The sequence below is a fragment of the Bicyclus anynana genome, chromosome 1 (assembly GCF_947172395.1).
Source record: "Bicyclus anynana chromosome 1, ilBicAnyn1.1, whole genome shotgun sequence".
In the NCBI taxonomy this organism is placed as follows: domain Eukaryota; kingdom Metazoa; phylum Arthropoda; class Insecta; order Lepidoptera; family Nymphalidae; genus Bicyclus; species Bicyclus anynana.
In genome coordinates, this window is record NC_069083.1 from 7,502,329 (window position 1) to 7,524,299 (window position 21,971).

A 21,971-nucleotide genomic window follows, 5' to 3' on the forward strand; every position below is an offset into this window, starting at 1 on the left:
ACAACATCTTATACCTAGTAAAGATTTAATACTTTAAAAATTTCGTATCACAGTGCAAAAGCTAGCTTCTCAACTTATTACATTTGTTTCTAAAAACTAATGAATTATTTTATATATAAATAGAAAAATAATTTACATTATCTTTGGATTCTTTGGCAATACGTTGTCACAACATTCAACACATCCGTCGTTGCTTATGAAATCATTTTCATGAGGAATTTTTATAAAGGATGTTAATATTTTATTCGATAAGATTAGAAAATAAACGTGGGTTAATCTTTGGGTTTTATGTAGATATTTTTAATAATATACCTACTTTAGATAGGGTGCGTAATGCGTATACATTCTATAACATTCATTCCGTTTTAGCAAAACATGTTTCAAAAGATTTACTTGTCTTCAAATGAAATAGTAATATTGTAAGAATTAGTTATTCTAATCAGCCTTTATATAGCCTATTATTTTAATTAAATAGGTACTAAACTAAGATTAAGATTTGTGAATACGAAACTGTCTTCGCTGTGCTAGAGTAAGGCAGCCAGTCCACGTAAGCGGAGCGGAGAAACGGAGAAATATTAACCAATAGTATTAGTACAAAATCTCCGCTCTTCTTAAATGGACAGGGACTTGCGAGCTAGTTTAAACATTAATATTAAACCGGTAAGCGGAGCGGGGTTAAATAAATTAAATTTAACATAGTATCCAAACACTCCAGTGGATAGACACAGTACGCAACTCTGTTCCGCATTAGTCTCCGTTTCTCCGCTACGCTCCCTAACTCCCCTTTGGTTGACAGGCAGCCTTCAAGGCATTTCCTATGGTCGCCATCGGCCTTATTAAGTATCTCAGTGTACCATTCAAACAATGAGTCACTACATCGATTTTCGACGAATTTTCGTTTTTGTGATCATCTAACATGACCTTAACTACGCCATTTTACATCAAGTGGCAATGATGTTTTGTTTGAACAATAATCTAACATTAATATTTGAACGAAATGACGCAAATACCAGTTTTTTGTTAAAATAACGTTTATACTTTCGACTTCCACTACTATACTATCTACTTCCACTATTATGTAATTTCGTTGAAATGATTTCGACGAAAATACGATGAAAAACGATGTAGTTACTGATTGTATGAATGGAACAACGAGTTACATAATAACCCTGCATGTCGTTATACCCAAAGATTACAGTGTATTATTGTAATACCTATTTAAGTAATACGACATTGCTATCAATTGTTATGAAAAAAACGTGGACCGACGGGGCTACGGGCTAAGGGTATTTTGGAAGACGAAAACGCCTAATGTCAGCCACTGACGATCAAGCCATTGGATGTCAAGCCGTTAGCGCTGCAGGCATGTGAGCTTACTTGATCGTCTGTCTGACATTATATACCCTTTAGGTACCTAAGTAACTACTACTTACTTGATCGTCAGGTATACCAACCTATAGGTACCTAACTACCTATTATGGTCTAGCATAAATCATCCCTAATTCAGAAAAAAGGGTACGGTTTTGGCATAAAAATGATCTTAATAAATACTCGTAGGTCAGTTCGCGGCAAACTTCGATTGCTGACGATATTGCAAATTGCAATACGCTGAACTCTGCAGCCTATATTAATCCGGCTATGCGTTTACTGTACAGCCCAAAGATTTTATGCTAGTAGATATGTCACTAGCGCTTGTGGCTAATTGTCTTAAAAATTACGTGTAGGTAGGTATAGTCACATTGGAAACAACGAAAGTCATTTAAACAAGTAATATTGTCTACGATGTCGAGTTGTGTGTCCAGGGAATTGTAAAAACTTTATATGCATAAATATATTATAATATAAGAAAACACAAAATTGTGCATGATGTGTGCTCATTGGTGTAGCTAAATTCAGATCACTTTTTGCGGTGATTTTGTAGGCACGTAACATAGCTAATAGTATAAAATCTTTGGTACATCCACTCTCGTGTTCAAAGTAGACTCGAAGATTGGCGCGTCCTATACTTATTATGTATTAGGTGCTCAATGTTCATACATATAAAACTAAGCTATGACTCGTTATTTAGGAGTATGGCAGTGGCGTTCTTATCTACATCGGACGGTTTTTCTTTATTTATATCTTTGTTAGTTTTTTTGGTTTGCGCAACATTATGCCGGTGCATTATGTACAGCAGTAGCACGAAGCCGACGAGGAAGCCGAAGAGACCACCGGCGATGGTCATCCAGGTGCTACGCGATGTCGTTACGTTTTGTACCTGAAATTCCAAAAATAGTATCTGTTATAATGTAACTAATCTAAATAGATTTTTTTTTAAATTCTTTACAAGATAGCCCTTGACTACAATCTCACCTGATGGTAAGTGAAGATGCAGTCTAAGATGGAAGCATGCTAACATGATGAAAATTCACACCCCTTTCGGTTTCTACACGACATCATACTGGAACGCTAAGTCGCTTGGCGATACGTCTTTGTCGGTAGGGTGGTAGACTACGGCCGAAATCCCACCAGCTAGACCTGGACTAATTAAGAAAACCTCAATCGGACCAGCCGGGGATCGAACCCGTGACCTCCGTCTTGTAAATCTATCGCGTATACAACTGCGCCACGGAGGCCGTCATTATGCGACAGGGGCTGATTAAGGAGGTCTAAACGGGGACGAAGACCGCTATTATGATAATACTGACTACCTATACTTATGCAATACAAAAATATTTACCTACGTTATACGGAAATATTCCATAGGCTTAAAAAGAATAAAATTTTTAATTCTTTGCAAGCCTATTTTTAGTACTAGACCTAGGATTATAGGTAGGTACATAAAATGCCATCATCAGAATTCATCATTAATATAATAATAATAAATTAGGTATTTATGTCTCGATACCTCAACGGTAAAGAGGCTCAACACAGGTTTGTGCCCACTCTTAACACACTCTCAACTAACTGGACGGGAAGGGTATTAAAAACATGGAAAATGTTCGTTCAAAAAAGTGTCAATACGAGAATGGAAAAAAATCGTCTATAAACAGAGTACAACATTTCGCAAGACATTAATGGAACACGTCCTAATGATGCCGCCCCGGGCGTAGGCGATAAGCCTCATGTGCCTGTATCCATGCCGGCAGCCATGCTCTCCAGACCAGAACAGCATTGCTGCTTGGCAGCGAAAATATCCATAGCGCGATAGTAGGTACTTCACTTTCCTTCGGAGGAGCTGTCACAAAAACTGCACCTACATTTAGATATATTAGTTCTATTGGCTTACCTCAGTATATTCATTTTGGCAGTGGTTATAACTGGCGTTGAGACTGTCTGGAAAGACGGACTTCGGACAGTTTTCAAATTCTATAAAAAGTTCAAAGATTTAAATACATAAGGTAGAAAAGCCGATGGTGTATTAGTTTGGACTTTGCAAGCATGAATACTGAGAATTTTTAGGTATTTCAAATTTCAGACAGCTCTTTCATGTGGTTCTTTCAGAAATTGCTTAAATTAATACGACGCCGGCTTAACACCGTCTTCAAACTGATCAGCAGGTAGAACATGATAATCTAATGCTATTTTTAGCTTTTTAGTTTCATCATCATTATCAACCCAAATTCGGCTCACTGCTGAGCTCGAGTCTCCTCTCAGAATGAGAGGGGTTAGGCCAATAGTCCGTCACGCTGGCCCAATGCGGATTGGCAGACTTCACACACGCAGAGAATTAAGGAAATTCTCTGGTATGCAGGTTTCCACACGATGTTTTTCCTTCACCGTTACACGTGATATTAACAATTTCTTAAAATGCACACAACTGAAAAGTTGGAGGTGCATACCCTGGAGCGGATTCGAACCCACACCCTCTGGAATCGGAGGCAAAGGTCATATCCACTGGGCTATCACGGCTCTTATAATTTAGAGGGTAGGGTTTTTTAGATTTTGAAGTCAGTTGTATTTGTTTTTTATTAAAATTTTATTACTCACCTCTAGAGTTCAACTGAGAGTATTCGTCCAACTTAATCTGGAAATATATCTTTCGGTCTTGGAACCACATTATGCTCATCTTCAGGTCGCAGAGCTTAATATTTTGAATGGACTCTGATAAGTCAACTTTCGTCAGCTTACACATGGAGCTGAAGGTATGAGTATCTAGCTTTACTAGAGGATTGTACGACACGTTGTAGAAACTCATTTGTGGTAGAATACCAAAATCTGGTAGCTCTTTTATCTTGCAGTCGGACAAATCTAGCAGCTCCAATGGCGCTTTGATAGGCTTGTGAATTATCATCTCATTCAAACTTAAATGTAACAATGGATTCCCACTAAGATACAGTTTTCTTAACGACGGCAATTGGAATATAGAATCTGTTATTTGTAATATCACATTTTTAGATAGATCAAGCGTTTGTAGATTAGTGAGGTAGGCGAAAGCGTCTGTGTGGATGGAATAGATTTGGTTTTCGGTCAAGTATAAAAATTTTATACTCGAGTATGACGATAATGTGTCCGCGTGTATTTCTTGTAACTTGTTGTCGCTGAAGTCAAGGATCTGAAAAAACAAAACTTATCTTAAGAAACAAATTTTAAAATTGATACATGATAGTAGATAAAGCCAAACTGAGGAGTATGTTTACTAACAAAATAATAATAAGAAAATGCATGTCATTTCATAACTTTTTCATTTTAAATTATGTATTTTTAAACATAATTTAAAATATATGTAATTGTTTGAAGCTTATTAATCAAATTTATTTTCATTCATTTAAGTTCAAGTTAATTATAATTATTATTAGATGTGAAATGACTAGTGATTTATATCCTTATTTTTAATTTGTTTGTTGGTAAAGAGTACCTACTTTTCGAGTATGGCTTTAGTATAGGTAGGTATATTATGAGGGCAAGTAAGTGGGTAGGTAAAAGGTTTCGCATGTCAAAAATAGGTACAGTAAGTATCTTTGTGCAGGTATGACCAAATTACAAAATTATCAAATTAGGTGTGTGTCCGTGACGAATACCGGCGCAGACCAGGTACTAGTATTATGATACATTCAAATATGTAGTTCCGATTTTAGATTTTAGGGACCTAGACATAAATCCCGGGAAGTAAGTTGAACCAAAATGACAGTTGTCTGCGCAGGTACAATTATAAACAAAAGTGTTAGATGCCCGCTACCTAGAATAAAGATGTCGTAAAATTGAAAATTATGTACGCGATTGTACCTAATGGCGACATGTAGTTATAGTTACTCGTGGCACCTCTTACACTATGTCCGATGTGGTTAACACCTGAATATGTGTTAGTGCGCATAATTTAACTTACAAGACTACTTAGTACCTACTTACTTACTATAGCTATCTATCTATTTTCATAAGACGAAATAGCCTTGCTCGTAAATAAAGAAGTATCTGACTTATAAAAACATTGCAAGTTTACTCGCCCTGGTTAGCACAGAATTGTGGCAACAATTAAAATGACGTGTAAAACTAGATAAGATAGACGTTTTCAGATTAGATTTATTGTCTACGTAGATATCCACTTAGACAGCATTTTAAAATGTAGGTACCATTAGGTATATTAAGATAATATTCCCAGAACTGAATGTGATGATGGCTATCAAATATATAAAAGAAAGCTTCTTTTAAGAAATTCAAGCCCGGACTTGGGAAGTCGGTGGTGTTAAACCTCTGAGAGAGAGGGTAACTAGCCACAATTGATTTTTTAACGGTCAGTTCATTTAAATATCTAATAGTATGTAGTTAGAGTACAATATTGTTACCCTATTAGCCCAGTGGATATGACCACTGCCTCTAATTCCGGATTTCACTGCGTATGTGAAGTCTGCCATTCCGCATTGGGCCAGCGTGGTGGACTATTGGCCTAACCCCTCTCATTCTGAGAGGAGACTTGAGCTCAGCAGTGAGCCGAATATGGGTTAATAATGATGATTGTCACCCTAAATCCGTCAATCCGCATTGGAGCAGCGCAGTAGATTTATAAGATCCAAATACCTACTCTCATAAAAAGAGGGGGGCTTTGGCCTCTAGCCATGTGGCACGTCTATTCTCTTTCTACAAACGCTAACGCTTCGAATTTGAACTTACAAAATGTATGGGAATGACAGATCCGATCGACAGATCCGATCGACAGTTATATCACGTTTGTCGATCATGATTGTCATTTCCATACATTTTATGATTTTTGAAGCATTAGCGTTTGTAGACAGAGAATCGACGTGCCATATGGCTACAGGCCCTTGTCCTTCAAATAATCTTTTTTTAGATACGCTTACACATAACTGTAGTTATACTACACTAGCTGACGCCGCGCGGTTTCACCAGCGTGGTTCCGGATCCCGTAAGAATACGGGGATAATAGGTAAGTATATAGCCTTCCTCGATAAATGGGCTATCTAACACTGAAATAATTTTTCAAATCAGACCAGTAGTTCCTGAGATTAGCGCGTTCAACCAAACAAACTCTTCAGCTTTACAATATTAGTATAAAATGTCTACCTCAATCCCACTTCTGAGACTTGGTATTTTATTCAGTCTGAGGCCAGCGCAGTGGGCGCCATACATCTCAAAGGCGTATGCGTACGTACAACGCGTCGGCTTCGCTCCCAACGCCTCGATTTCTGTCATCTCCTTGGCATCTGTGTTTGTAGCAGTCAGTATCAACAGGAGAGACGGGTATACTGCAAATCTGAAATTAAAAAAAAAATACTATCATTATCAACCCATATTCGGCTCACTGCTGAGCTCGAGTCTCCTCTCAGAATGAGAGGGGTTAAGCCAATAGTCCACCACGCTGTTCCAATGCGGATTGGCAGACTTCACACACGCAAAGAAAAAAAGAAAATTCTCTAGTATGCAGGTTTTCTCACGATGTTTTTCCTTCACCGTTTGAGACACGTAATGTTTAATTTCTTAAGATGAACACAACTGAAAAGTTAGAGTTGCATACCCCGGACCGGATTCGAATCCCACCGGAATCGGAGGCAGAAGTCATATCCACTGGGCTATCACGGCTCCTACTAGGAGAGAAGCCTGCTCTAGATCTTTAAAAAGACATCATCAGGATAACGTTGAACATATTCGAATCCGAAAGAGTTTCAAAATCCGACAAACAGACCAGCCCAATTCAGTACAATAGATACTTAGTACGTACTCGTTCCTATAGGTATGTATGCAGTGTGCAATGACAAACCAATTCTTTCGATTAACATTAGCAGGGGCGCGGGCCCATCATAAAGATCAATCAGACAATTGGGGCCGGGAGTTAGCCATGCGAGCGCAGGAGTGTCCCGCACAATACCCGAAGCTTCCGTTCGTTTGCCACATTACTGACATTATAACTTCACCAACTTGTAGAAGAACTGAGCCCGTGATTTCATCCACCAGAAAATACAATTATCCAATCCGTTTCGAAATAGAAATCCGTTTATTCCAAGTAGACTTAGTATAAAATCACTTTTGAAACGTTTGTTTGACTCGACCACCCGGTTCAGAAGGCAACTTCTGTTGAGAAGAGCCAAGAAAATGCGCAAAAATTAAAAAATTACTCAAGCAGTTGCTCTATCATAATCATCATTATCGGTGTTATTCCTGTGTTTATTGGCTTTGGTTTTTTGCTTTCCACCAAGAGAGACTAGGGAACTATTTGCTTATCTTCTTATCTATCTATTATCTTGCTCTTACATTCTACTAGTAAGGTCATATCGCTAAGTATTTTAGTATTTCGAAAGGCTCTTCTTAATCTACAACATAGCTAGGTCTTACAAAACGATTCCGTTAAGGACCCCTTTAGTGTGCTCGTCATTTAATAAAGATTGCGTCGTTTTAAAAAGGTGAAATACCTTTACATTATCATGAGTAAAAATTTGTCCGTAAAAACGATTCATTGATAATAATTTATTAAGATAAGACAAGTCATAGTAAGTCATAATAAACCTACGTGGTAGTTTTTCAAGATATCAATAGTATTTATACTTCTACAAAAAAACGTGAATCACTTTAGCGTGAGTTGGGTTCTGCGAAGTCAACGGCTATCGCGTCCAATAGCTGTCGGGAGAGACCAAGTGGACAATTAAAGGAATTAATTTGACCTCCATTAATTAAGAAGAGACCCTTGTGTTCGACATCTTCGCGATCTTGACTTGGATGTTATAATGCAGATATAGGTACTCACAAAGAGAAGATATTCTTTATTTATTGTTAGTTTCTAGCAGAACCTACTATACCTTTTATGATATAAATGTTAGAGGGTGGTTTGGACGTAATACTTATATTAAATCTATAAAATAGTCAGTGTGTGTAGTGATTGTAAGCTCCTATGAGGGCGGCTCCTGCTTCGTGGGCCATATAGGCTGATGATGATCTCATATCAATTTAAGGGCAACCAAAAAAACATAAAAAACCTTTTTTTAAATCTCGCAAGACAAACTAAACGCCTAATCTGGATCAAAATTTTTTGCACCTCTTTGAAACTGGGGATAAGCATTGCGCTTGCTCTGCTCTGCACAAAGGGCACATATTTCTTTAATTGTATAAGAGATGTAAACCGGCCTAGAAAAGAGAAGTACGCAATGCTTCTGGAGCATCGTCAAGGCAGTGGCAAACTACATGATAGCCAAATGCCTAATCAACCAAACGCCAAAGGTCATTTCAGTCGACTTTCTTTGAAATAACAATCGTCCTAGAGGTGTAGGGCTACAATTAGTGTAAAGGTGCTGATAGACTTGAGCATTCACTTGTAACAGAACATCGAGTATTCGCCGTTTTTATATTTGTCGAACTGAACAACGAGCCGAGCATAGAGCCAAATATTGCTACGAACATCTTAATAATTCTAGCAAGCGTTCTCTTCGATGTTTCCGTTCCAAACAAATCTGCTCGCTAGAATGCTCGCCAGAAAGCTCGTTAAAATGTTCTCGTATTTGTCTGTGTGTCTGACTTAATCTTCAATTAATATTTTTCTCATACTCCTGATTATCAACTTGACCTACGGCTGGCAACGCCCTTGCCTATGATGACCGAACTAGTGTTTTGTGTCTATGACCATGATCACACCTAAACGTGCCTACACTAAGAGAAGATTCATTTTAAAGCATATCCCGCTAACTTGCGAAGTGCGTAATTGATCTTGTAATTGTACTAATGACCCTAATTGGCTTCTACGGCATTCCTATTACCAAAACGCTAACTAGCTGTGGTTTGTCCTTCGGAAACTTTATTATACCTACCTAGTGAAGTGTCAAAGAACAGAATTATTAAGCTGAACGATACTCTATTCTCTTATTTATTTATTTATCCTTTTTTTATTTTTGTTAATGTTGATAAAATACAAAATAAAAAACACTATTAAAACTTTATAAAATATAATTCAACCTCCCGCTGCTGGACATTTGAGTGCCCAAGCAACTGGTAATCAGAGCTCCAGAGTGAGGAACGTCGTCAGAATACGCGCCGTCTCAAGAAAGAACTGCCTTCTGTATCCGACCCTTGATCCAACAGTTTAGCGAAAACTTGTTGAGATGTTGGCCGAAGTTAAGCTGAACGATTATTATTAAGCTAAGTGCCAGAGTCTCTCTAAGCAATTCAGATATTTAGAATTTCTTTATAACACATTTTTGTATTTGGAAGTCGATTAATTAGGTGATCTGATTAGATGACTGTGGCCGCTTGGGCCTAATTCAACTTCAAATCTCATAGGGCCTATTAAGTATTTTTTAATTTTTCTTTCCAGAACACATCACATATTTACTTGAGACAGTAAGAATTATCAAAATCATAGATCAACACTATGGTTTTGATAATTTTTCCTATCGCAGGTTATCGTATAGTAGGTAATACTGTTGAAAGCATAGAGACATTGCATACCTACTCGTAAATAAGTAGTTTTTGTTCATATCGATGAAAATGTTGAAATTTCTACTACCTGGGTATTTAATCTAAAAATTTACGCAATGTAGTGTAGGCAAGTAAATCACTTATAAACAAAACAGGTAGGATTTTATTGCAGAGAAGATAATACTATCTAATTTTTTTTTTCATTAAAATCGAGAGCAAATATACCTAAGCAAGCCACTTACGACGTCATTATCATCATTAATAACCCATATTCGGCTCACTGTTAAGCAATAGTCTCTTTTCAGAATGAGAGGGGTCAGGCCTTATTCCATCACGCCGGCCGTATGCGGATTGGCATACTTTACACACGTAGAGAAATAAGTAAATTCTCTGGTATGCAGGTTTCCTCACGATGTTTTTCCTTCACCGTTTGAGACACGTGATATTTAATTTCTTAAAATGTACATAAGTGAAAAGTTGGAGGTGCATGCTGGATCAAACCGCCGTCCGAATACAAGGCAGAGGTCTTAAGCACTGGGCAATCACGTCACTAGAAGAAGATCTCAGGATTAAACGGTAAACACGACTGCTTTCATGCAATGCATGATGCAAACCTGAAGCTCTATAGGTTAGATATTACGAAATGAAATCTATATTAGGCACTAAGATATTTCTAAGACCTTAACTTTTCTGATAAGCAGAATCACACATCGATACAGTTATTTGTTTTGTTTTCTTTTGAGTTTAACCTTCAATAGATTATCTTTGAACGCTAATATAAGATATAGGTGCGTATGCCATTACACTATCTTTAAAAGAAATAATATTTAGGGCATGGTCAATACTATAGATTATGAAATGATTTTTTTATCATCTTCCATTAACGTAAGTTAAAAAGGCAGGTACTTGATAAATAAGACTTGGTGACTAATTCTCTTTCGTAAAACCGTCATCCAAAAGTGAATAATGTTGCTTAGCGGAAACTATGTTCATCTTTTCCCAAAGATAAGGATATCAAAAAATTGAATTCTTGAAAATAAGCCGATTAAAGTGATACGAGTATGAGTAGGCTGTAAGTATAGTTTGATAACCTTTATGGAGATGGACACGCCCTTGTATGTCCTTCTCCATAATTTGGTACAACGATCAGTTTCTGTAGGTAAGATTCAGTGGCGGATTTACCAATAGGCTGAGTAGGTAGGCTCGAGCCTAGGGCGGCAGTTTTTGTGGGTTGGCAAATTTAGCCCAAGACATTTTGTCTTACAGAAATAAAGAAAAACTTCTCTAATCTCTATAATATTCATATAGTCTGTCGTATGTTTATATGTATATGAAAAATGGGAGAAGGGTAGCGTAGCGAAAATTTAACAGCCTACTGGCAGCAAGTTTGTAAAACCGCCACTGGTAAGATTTAAAGGCTCAACTCAGACGTCCTTGAGCCATGGGTTAAAATATTTATTCTTATCCTGCTCAAACTTTGTGCACCCGTCTTGGCGAATCGGACAAAATTAAATGAACGTAGCGAACCATTGTGGGGGCCTGGGCCTGTAGCCATGAGGCACGTCGATTCTCTTTCTACAAACGCTAACGCTTCGAAAACTAACAAAATGTATGGGAATGACAGATCCGATTTTGATCACATGACCTGTCGATAGCAAATGTCGTTCCCCACAAAAGTCGCTACAGGCCCTGGTGTGTCGTTTTCCTTTCAAACCATCGCAAAGTCATGAATTGCATGTGATAGACTGATATTGATTGATGATTAGGTAGCTAAATAGTTTTTATTGTAAACGTACCATGTATTTTGTACAACAAAAGCTCAGCCTCCAGAGTATAAACCTACTCTATATTTATAGTGAATAGGTAAAAAGATGGGAGATTGACCATTGTCATATCTAATATCACGAGGATGTCTCTCATTATCCCAGCACGGCACTGTTATTGCATTACTTTAGACTGGCTAATTTGCTATTAATCTAACTCCAATTATTTTCATTATATTCGCTGACATTAGGAACAACTAAGTTGTTATACCTACAATGTCACCACATGACGGTGGAAAATTATAGACCAGCGACACGTGAGTTGTATTTCAGGAAGTGTTTTTGTACCGATTCGCCTACTGTTTAACGAAAATTAAATAAAAAATATGCCTAACCGATTATATTGAGAGTTCCAAAATATACCAAAAAAATACGTAAGTAGGTACTATATTTCGTTTTTATTTTATACTAGCGGACACTCACGACTCCGTTTATTCGTCCGTTCGTTCTTTGGAAATTCTGTTTTCCACAGATTCCGTGGAGACCATGAAGTTTTCCGGAATAAAAAGTAGCCAATGAGTAGCTCCGGGATATAAATAAGAGGTCAATGTATAAAATTAATTCTAAATTTCAAGTTCAGTAGTTGTGTAATGGAGGAGTACTTTTACTTACACGCACCTAAACCTTTAGACTTTTACTAACTCGCAGCGCGGGTCCACTCTACAAACAATTTTCGCTTAACATATATTTCATGGTCATAACTTGAAGAGCCGTAATAGCACAGTGGAAATTACCTCTGCCTCCGATTCTGGAGGATGTGAGTTCGAATCCGGTCCGGGGTCCGCACCTCCAACTTTTTAGTTGTGTGCATTTTAAAAAATCACATGTCTCAAATGGTGAAGGAAAAACATCGTAAGGAAACTATACCAGAGAATTTTCTTAATTCTCTACGTTTGTGAAGTTTGCCATCCCGCATTAGGCCAACGTGATTGAGTCTACGCCTTTCTTTCTGAGAAGAGACTCGAGCTCTATAATGATGAACTTGAAAATATTGAAGGACCTTATAAACACACATTATAAACACCTAATTGGCCCCCTTTGAGTAACAACGTCGCGATAGCCAATCATATTTAAGGGTCGCGACCGGCGACTACCTCTTTATATAGATATTCCAACGATTATTAGTTCAAAATCTTTGAGGTATTCCAAAATTTATCAAAATTTAATCGGCTATGTAAGCGTGAAATCATAACACATACGTAGACAGTTGCATCGCATTGTTATAAAATACATTTAGGTAGGTCCTACTCAAGTTTCCAGGGCAGAGACCGTGTAATTGGACGAATAATATTAGACATACGACCTTAGTTACCGTAGATAAGTAGGTATCTACGAGTCTCTACAGTATTTGCGTTGACTATTGAGATAACATAAGTATATAGTATTGTTATGTTACAACTTTCAACACGGCAATAGAGAAAAGCGGTATTTCCTATACGATAAATGCGTTAATGTCATTGCAAACAGATTTCATGTGCAAATAAATATCAAATAGCCATTACAATAAATTTTATAATAGCGGATGCCCGCGACTTCGTCCGCGTGGAAATCGATGGAAACTTTCAACTCCTATTTCACACCCTTCTGTTTATATTTTCGCATAATTTATACCTAACCTAACCTTCAGCGTATTAAGGTATCAAATCGGGACAAGTATCATTTGAATTCATTGAGTAGTCTTAGCGTGATGTCCGGTCAACAAAAAGACAGACAAACAGACATAAATATCTATAGGACCCTCCAACAAAAATTTTCAAAATATCTTCAATGTACTTACAGAATTTGACCCATTTGACCTACAGTTTTATTATAATTGGTGGCAGGGTGGTGATCTTACTTTAAGCCATTGTGGGTGAAAACAGTAAGGAAATGTCAAATCAGTTCGGTGGTATTCATTTTTTGAAAGCGACCATGCTATAGAATAGTTATAGTTAGATCTTAGTGGGTAATCTGCTTATTCGACCAACTACGAGTAATATGTATTTGCAATGGCTTTTGCCAGAGCATGTACTCGTATATGTAGATATAATAAATTACAGTAATTAGAACAAGCGATAGCTCTATCACATGTCACATTTTATCAAAAACATGTTCAAATTAGATTGCAGTGTTTCAGCATTATTTTAAATTTTAGAAACTCGAAGCGCAGCTGTAGATAGCTATCAAAGTCATTGTAAGATATTGACAGCTAAAGATAATAGTCACCTTTGTAGATAAAACATCTCTGGAATAACTAAAGATAGACTCATATCGCTCGTAAGGTCAACCTTTAACCAAAGATAACCTTTGGGAGATGTTTAATATGAAAGAAGCCAATGTAATAGAAAGAGAGCCTGCGATAGCGAGACATATCTCATTTTCATCATCATCATCATCATCATCATCATCATCACCATTACCAGCCGATGGACGTCCACTGCCGGACATAGGCCACTTGCATGGACTTTCATGCACAACGGTCTCGAGCCACCATCCTCCTTGTCTCCCATGCTACTATCTAGGCTAGTCCACAAACTCCAAGTCACTCAACGTGCTATAGAGAGGGCTATGCTTGGAACCTAATTGAGGGATATAATCCGGAACGAAGTGATTCGGCAAAGAACGAACGTAGGTATTGACATAGCTCTGAGAGCTGGCGCTGCTTAAAAAAGCCCTATGACCAGCAGTGGATGCATAATGATGTGCCTAGCATGGGTAGGTGACTTTGGCAGGTAGCAGATTTCATTAATCTACTCCAAGTAAAAAAAATATATTTACAAAGTCCACCTCCATAACTGGCTACCATTACGACTAACATATTATGGTAGGAGCATCATTTTATGCTGACAATAATTGACCATTTCTTAAATTCATAAAGTCAGGTAAGCCTGGCTGTCGTATGCTATATTATAAATTGGTACATTCGAATTTGACTGTTTGGAAAGATACCTTTTATCTCACATAAGTAAATCTGTGGTAAACGTTTTAAAAATTAAAGTAACACATTTAAGTAGAGCGATAATTAAGTGACTAATTGACAGGCAACAATTACCTTCACGTAGAATGACGTACGACTGCGATCACACCCAGTGGTACTTAAACGTAACTACAATGGTAATTTCAATTTGGAATGGGTCTTCATCATCATAATTATCAACAACCCATATTCGGTATTGAGCACGAGTCTCTCTTCGAGTCTCATTCTGAGAGGGGTTAGGCCTTAATCCACCACGCTGGCCCAATGCGGATTGGCAGACTTAAGAGACGTAGAGAGTTAAGAAAATTCTCAGATATGCAGATTTCCTCACGATGATTTTCCTTTACCGTTTGAGACACGGGATATTTAATTTCTTATAATACACATAACTGAAAAGTTGGAGGTGCATGTCCCGGACCGAATTCAAACCTATGCCTTCCGAATCGAAGACAGATAACTCACCTTGTAATATATGAATAAATACTTAAAGTAACTAACCCTACAACTTGGGCCAGGTGTGAACAAGGGAGAATATCTACTTAGGAGATACTCGACGTAAGTACGCACTCAACTAAAGGTACAATCTTTTTTTAAGCCTCAATAGCTCAACGGTAAGAGCGGTCGGACTCATCATCAAGGGATGGTGGTTCGATCCCCGCCCCGTTGGACTATTGTCTCCACTCCTAGCACAATCTTTCCCGACTAGTTGGAGGGGAATTGGAATATTGGTAATATTTAAAAGATACACCCGTAAAATAATATGACTTAGGAAATATTCATACCGCACAGAAATACTTATGTGAGAACTTATCTCAGCTAATCTTAATGCTGACAAATCTGCCTACCGATTACAAAATTGCGTCTTACAAATAGACGATGCTTCATGATAACTATGTTTTCCAGTAATTTTAATCAAATCCTGTTAATCTTAAGCCAGTTTAGATGGATAGGCTGTCATCTTACATTCTTAAACAACAACGAATTTAGGTATTACGGTCATGTGTTAAAGATAAAAATATTAATGGTGACGGAATACAGGCGCATTTTTTTTGTAGAGATGAGGACGCCCGCGAATAATCATTTTGTCCTGTCTCGTCTTATTCCAATCTTGTTCAGTCTCGTCCACAGAACACTAATACTCCTAACGGAGATCTCTTCCCCGTTGCCGTCCAGTCCTCGTGTAGAAGCATAATGTGGGTACAGATGGTACCCACATTATGTTTGTACACGAGGACTGGATCGATTTACTATTTTATTAAATGTATGTCGATCTTTATCATGCAAAAGTCAAAAGTGATGGTTCATTGTACAGCAAGGCGTCGGTGATTACAAAAACCACATTACTCTACCAAAAGTGGACGATTAAGAATCTTTACTAGAAGAATTCAATCTTTATTTACTAGTATCAATGATATTTTATATTAGAGATAAGGCTCTCGCGCATCAAAACTGAGGCGAAAAATAAGTGAAAAATTGATTTAATTTCATTTAGTCGCTTACGTTATTTATACAAATAATACCTAAATATCGTTTACAATGTCGAGCTGTGTGATCAGGAAAATGAATAAATGAATCTGTTAGTAAATCGATTAGTTTTTATTAAGCTTACATTAACACTCAATACAATAGAATGAGGAATAAAATATATAAATTAAAACTAAGAATTACACAGTATATTAAATATAATAAAAATATTGGGTCACCTGAAGCATGGATCAATTTGTCATAGCATTGAAATTTAATTTAATGAAAGAGTATTTACGACGCTTACAAAATTGAGCATATTCAGCAGCTGCGCCAGGCGTTTGGGACGTGCGTGAGAGATGAGACGCTGCCAACGTATCTACACAGGTTGCGTCCCATACTAAAGCACGCCCCATAGACCACGGCACTATTGTCATCCCGTCGGGCCTCTTGCCGTCATCCCTGAACAAACCGGGAGGTTCTAATTGCGCAAGAATAGCGGCAGTGGCCAGTGCGCGACGAATTATATCGTTAATAGTACCGTGGCGTTACAAACGACCAGCGCTTCTGCTGTAGCTAAGTCCATGATGACCAAATTGATCCACGCGGCTACCACAGGGGCAGACGTGAGGCTCGCAAATTTTGACACCCAAACGTAAGCATACGGCTATACGGAGCGTTGTCCTATCAAGAACCGTCCCTAAGTTATGTGATGGCAAAGCCTGTAGCCTGTAGCCAATGACCAGACTCCTTCTCAGACAGCGCCAAATTACGAGCCTTGTCTGATAGTCAATATTTATTATGATGAATTCTCGCAAAGTAACGCTTGCTTTACTTTTAAATAGTAAATACGAAAGTTAACCTCCGAACGACTAAACTCATATTAAACTGTTCGTCAAAGAACAGTAGGTAGAGGTACCTATCTAATTCTTTAATAGGCCTGAAATAGGAGGAAGATTTATATTTGTATGGCCTATTGGTAACATGGCCATATGAATTTGCTTATAAATAATATTTCATTATGACTCCGCGCGGTTCCACTCGTGCGGTTCCCGTTCCCGTATTAGGAATACGGGGATAAAATATAGCATATAGCCTTCCTTGATAAATGGGTTATCTAGCACTGAAATAATTTTTCAAATCGGACCAGTAGTTTCTGAAATTAGCGCGTTCAACCAAACAAACAAACAAACTGTTCAGCTTTATGATATTAGTACAGATTTCCGCATTTTTATTAAGCTTACCTAATTACTAAACCTATGATGCTAAGCCTATGAATTGCTAAGCCTATGATGTTATTTCTTATTGAGTAAATTATAAACAGTAGCGCGACTAAAGTACCTTGCTTAACCTCCTCTTTACCACCCCGCAGAAACAAAAATGTTAAGTACTACTTTCCAGAAAGCTCCTCGAAGAGTTAAAATGTAAAAAAAATATAGAAAAAGCTTAAAAGTAGGATGATAAAGAATTTTAAAGAATTGAAGGCAGAAGCGTCTTCTGGACTTCACAAGTTTGTGGCTTTCTTAAGCGTAGTTCTAAATTAAGAAGGTAAATAGGTATCACAACGTTGATATTGTTTTCATATATTTTCATGTATTCCTACAAGTATAATAGCAAATACCTGTTGTATGATACATAAAGATTAAAGTAAGGTACGAATACGTATATATAGATAACTAAGTACATAATTTATGAAGAACAATGACTTCATTCCTTTATTGAAGTCGTAGAATAAAATAAAACAGGATCTTCTTAAGGATCTAACTTGTATGAATTATTTATTATTTTAACTATTGTTTTATATACCTTTGCTACGCATTCATACAAATAATTCGCATTCCAATAAGAATCTGATGTTTAACTTCTGATAATCAAATCTACTGAACTATAACTATAAGCAAGTTTAGGAAAAATACCTGAACATTCTGATATCCTGTTTGAATCACTTCACCGTATATCGAACTCTGTAATCAACATCACCAGCGAACGTTCTGTCAATCCTTCACCGATCACACTTAACTGAAGCGAAATCACCAACGGAAGGCGTTCGTTGAATTGATTCAATTACACTGCTCCTCCGCACGTAGAGTATGAGCGACACTGAACTATCCAGTCCTCGGCGCGGAGATGTTTTTCTGTCGGACGATCAAATGATACTGTCGCGTTAATCTTTTATCAACATTTTGTCATTACTAAGCCCAGTATCAATTGGGACTAGTTCACTGCCCACTGAAGACAATGCAACCGTAACAACTAACAACCGAATATCTAACACATAATTGACGGACTCATATCTGAATGATCCGATTGGTCGCATGATTGTGTTTATTCTTGAAGTGTGCTCTAGATAAGTAAATGACTGTCTTTGTTTTGGGAGTTTAATTACGATAAAATACCTATTACGAATGCATTGTACTCTAATGTGCCTATTAAGTGCTTAATCTATTTCGTCGTTATCAACATTAACTGTTAAATAAGAACATTTTTAGTAGGTAATATTGATGAAACATAATAATTTGTAAATTATTATGGTAATTTATACCTAAATCAAAACCTAGAGTAACGTATACGGTTAAAAACTATGCCAGTTACCAGTTATTAGAACATATGAACATTTAATTAGACTTCCAAACTGGCGGTAGAGTCAAAAAGCTTCGTTTAATTCACCTAAAAATAAAAATTTACAAAAACGGTTTATCCGTTTTGAAACTAAGGTATATGCATAGATTTACGATTCGGTACAAGATGCGTATATGTATGTGACTCTTATACACTAGTTAATTATTTTCTAGTTTTAATAGGTAGGTTCTTCGAGGTTAACTTCCTTCGAATCCATGCATAGCTATCTACTTGATGTGTGAATTTTTCTCTCATTTATTTATTACTTCTTTTTTTTTAAATTTTTAACAATATAAGTATAAAATACAAAACATTATTAAAAATTTATAAAAAAAAATTCACCCTCCCGCTGCGGGACATTTGAGTGTCCAAGCAACCGGTGGTCAGGGCTCCAGAGTGAGGAACCTCCTCACAATACGCGCCGTCTCAAGAATCACTGCTTTTTGTATCCGATTCTTGATCCAACAGTTAAGCGAAAGCTTCTTAAGGTGTTGGTCGAAGCTTTTCGCTATAAGACCATTGACTGAAACAACTATCGGAACAATAATAGTTGACTCAACATTCCACATGGCGGTAATCTCGTGAGCAAGGTCCAAGTATTTTGATACTTTTTCCTTTTCGGCTTTAACCAGATTATCGTCATGTGGAACAGTAATATCAACAATTATTGCACGACGCACTGACCGATCGACTAGCACTATATCAGGTCTATTGGCTACAATATACCTGTCAGTGATAATCGTTCGGTCCCAGTAGAGCAATGCACTGCTATTTTCAAGAACTGACGCTGGGTCGTACCTATAGTAAGGCATCTCAAAATCGATAAGGCCATATTGAAGAGCAAGCTGTTGGTGGATTATCTTGGCTACTTGATTATGTCTGTGCAAGTATTCGCCGTTAGCAAGGTGAGAACACCCGGACACAATATGCCTGAGGATGTGTGAATTATTATTATTATTAAATATTTAACCATTAAATATAACAAATGTCATAATGAAACCATAATATGTATTCTGTGATGAAATTCTGGCGTTTCACCATATTACGACCCGGGGAGATCTATAATTTATACCTACTAATAATATAAAGCTGAAGAGTTTATTTGTTTGTTTGTTTGATTGAACGCGCTAATCTCAAAAACTATCCGATTTGAAAAATTCTTTCAGGGTTAGTTAGATAGATTCCTTTTATCGAGAAAGGCTATAGGCTATATATTATCTCTGTATTCCTACGGGAACGGGAACCACGCGAGTGAAACCGCGCGGCGTCATACTACTTATTATAAAGAGGTAAAGTTTATGAGGTTGTAGGGGGTAATCCCTGGATCTCGTAAACCGATATTGAAAATTATTTTTAGACTAAAAAGCCACGTTATACAGGAAGAAATTTTTTCAAGTACGGATATTTTTATATTTTGTACATAAACAAAATTTAATGAACACGTATTTTTTCTTTTTTTTTTTAACTCAACAATAACAAAGTTATCGTTAGCTAAAGTTTAAACATTTAAACAGAATTTGAGGGTCACCCTATCGCTGTACTAAGTAATAGCACAGTAATAGGCAACTACAAAATCAGCTGGTAGGTACTAGGTTAGCGAGCGCCCGCGCCGAGGGCCGTTGACCTTTCTACGTTTATTTTTGTACCTATTATTTTTTATAATAATTAAAGGTCGTCACTTTTGAGTTGAGTATCGATTTTCCTTTCATACTTTATTGGGCTTAGGACCATCAATAATGCGTAGTAGTAATAGAAATTATAAACTTTCGATTGGAATAATGAAATACAAATGATGATTATTATTACGCAAACTTTTGCATTAAAGGATGATTCGACTTAAATGCGCAAGCGACGGCAGATTGTCTGTCACTGGTCGCCCATCGGCAATTCGGCAGGCGTCCTCAGGGATTTTTCGATCCCCTCACCCCTGCCACCCCCGTCAGCCGAAGCCGAAGCGATATGACTACTGCCGGTATTTCTTTGTCGGCGTCTTACAAAGTGCCGCCAGCAGTTGCGCAGTTTGTTTGGGAATGTGTCCATTATTTTGTTATTTCTGAGACATAAATTGAAAAAAAAAATTACATAAAATGTATCGAACTGTTTGTAGATTTATGTTCTATTAATGATACAGAACCACGAAAAAAAATGTCCGCACTAAAGTCCGAATCACCCTGTATAAGTCTCATAAACTATATTTTATCCCCGTATACTCACGGGAACGGGAACTACTAAATCGCGGGGCATCATTTAAGTACTAAATAAAAAGAAGCATGGTTTATTTCTGAAGCGTAAGCAACAGTTTTCCAGACGTCCCGATTTTACTATCAATGGACCCGCTTTTCGGAAAAACTCAACCGTTCGTACTGATAAAGCGCTGGCGGGTGGCAGACTCACTTGTCAGACCATTGTTTGAAACGCCATATTTTTGTAATGTATAAAACAATTTTTTATCTTTCTATTCTTTACATATTAGCCCTTGACTACAATCTCACTGATGGTAAAAAGAGGGCTAACTTGTTAGGAGTAGGATGAAATTCCATATGCCTTTCGGTTCCTACACGAAATCGTACCGGAACGCTAAATCGCTTGGCGGAACTTCTTTGCAAGTAGGGCGATAACTAGACGCGGCTGAAGCCTCCCACCAGCCAGACCTGGACCAATTAAGAAAATCTCAATCGACCCAGCCGGGGATCGAACTCAGGTCCTCCGTCTTGTAAATCTACCGCGCACTCCACTGCGCCACGAAGGCCGCCAAAATTTTTGATTCTGTTTGATTTGATTCACGGAGGCCGTTTTGATTCTGATTTCCATTTTTTTTATTTAAAAGTATCATATTATTATTAATATCATATTATTAACATTTTCTATGGATATTTTTACTATCTACCTATTATAACATAAAAGTAATTTGAACTCAAATAAAAAAAAAATTATTCAAAATATTTTTATTATATACGTTTTTTATGATGTTCCGCTTTCGAAGAAAGAATCCCGCCTTTTTCACTCAAAAATCCCGAATTGTCAAAAAAAACCTGGCAACGCAACGGCATCGTTGCGCGGTAGTATCATTGCTGCGTGTCATCTGTTTAATTCAATAAGTAATGGAATAATAAAATCTAGTCTATCTAAGTACCTAATAGATACTTATGTGTAACGTTTTAAGCCTTTATAGCTCAGTGGTAAATATGCCGGAGTCACCACTGAGAGTGGGTTCGATTCCCGCCCACTGGACTATTGTCGTAACCTTTTTTTTCATTATTTATAAAATAGCCCTT

The 21,971-nt window shown here is 37.3% G+C and overlaps 1 protein-coding gene across 1 annotated transcript; it reads right to left on the reverse strand.

Annotated features, from left to right (window-relative positions):
* Positions 1-8: 8 nt before the first annotated feature.
* On the reverse strand, positions 9-18,456 carry LOC112051063 (tsukushi). The gene is made up of 5 exons (XM_024089525.2): positions 17,994-18,456; positions 6,499-6,688; positions 3,970-4,534; positions 3,269-3,348; positions 9-2,257 (listed from the first exon to the last, which is right to left on the reverse strand). The coding sequence occupies exons 1-5, from the start codon at positions 17,999-18,001 to the stop codon at positions 2,051-2,053; spliced, it is 1,050 nt and encodes a 349-aa protein (XP_023945293.2). The 5' UTR covers positions 18,002-18,456; the 3' UTR covers positions 9-2,050.
* Positions 18,457-21,971: the final 3,515 nt, after the last annotated feature.

What these genes read in the sequence shown, in the direction of transcription:
- LOC112051063 (XM_024089525.2), bottom strand. An exon ending in CTCTCAGTTGAACTCTAGAG is followed by an intron (nt 3,349 to 3,969) that starts GTGAGTAATAAA and finishes AACTTTTTATAG; the next exon opens with AATTTGAAAACTGTCCGAAG. An exon ending in GCCAAAATGAATATACTGAG is followed by an intron (nt 2,258 to 3,268) that starts GTAAGCCAATAG and finishes TTGGAATTTCAG; the next exon opens with GTACAAAACGTAACGACATC.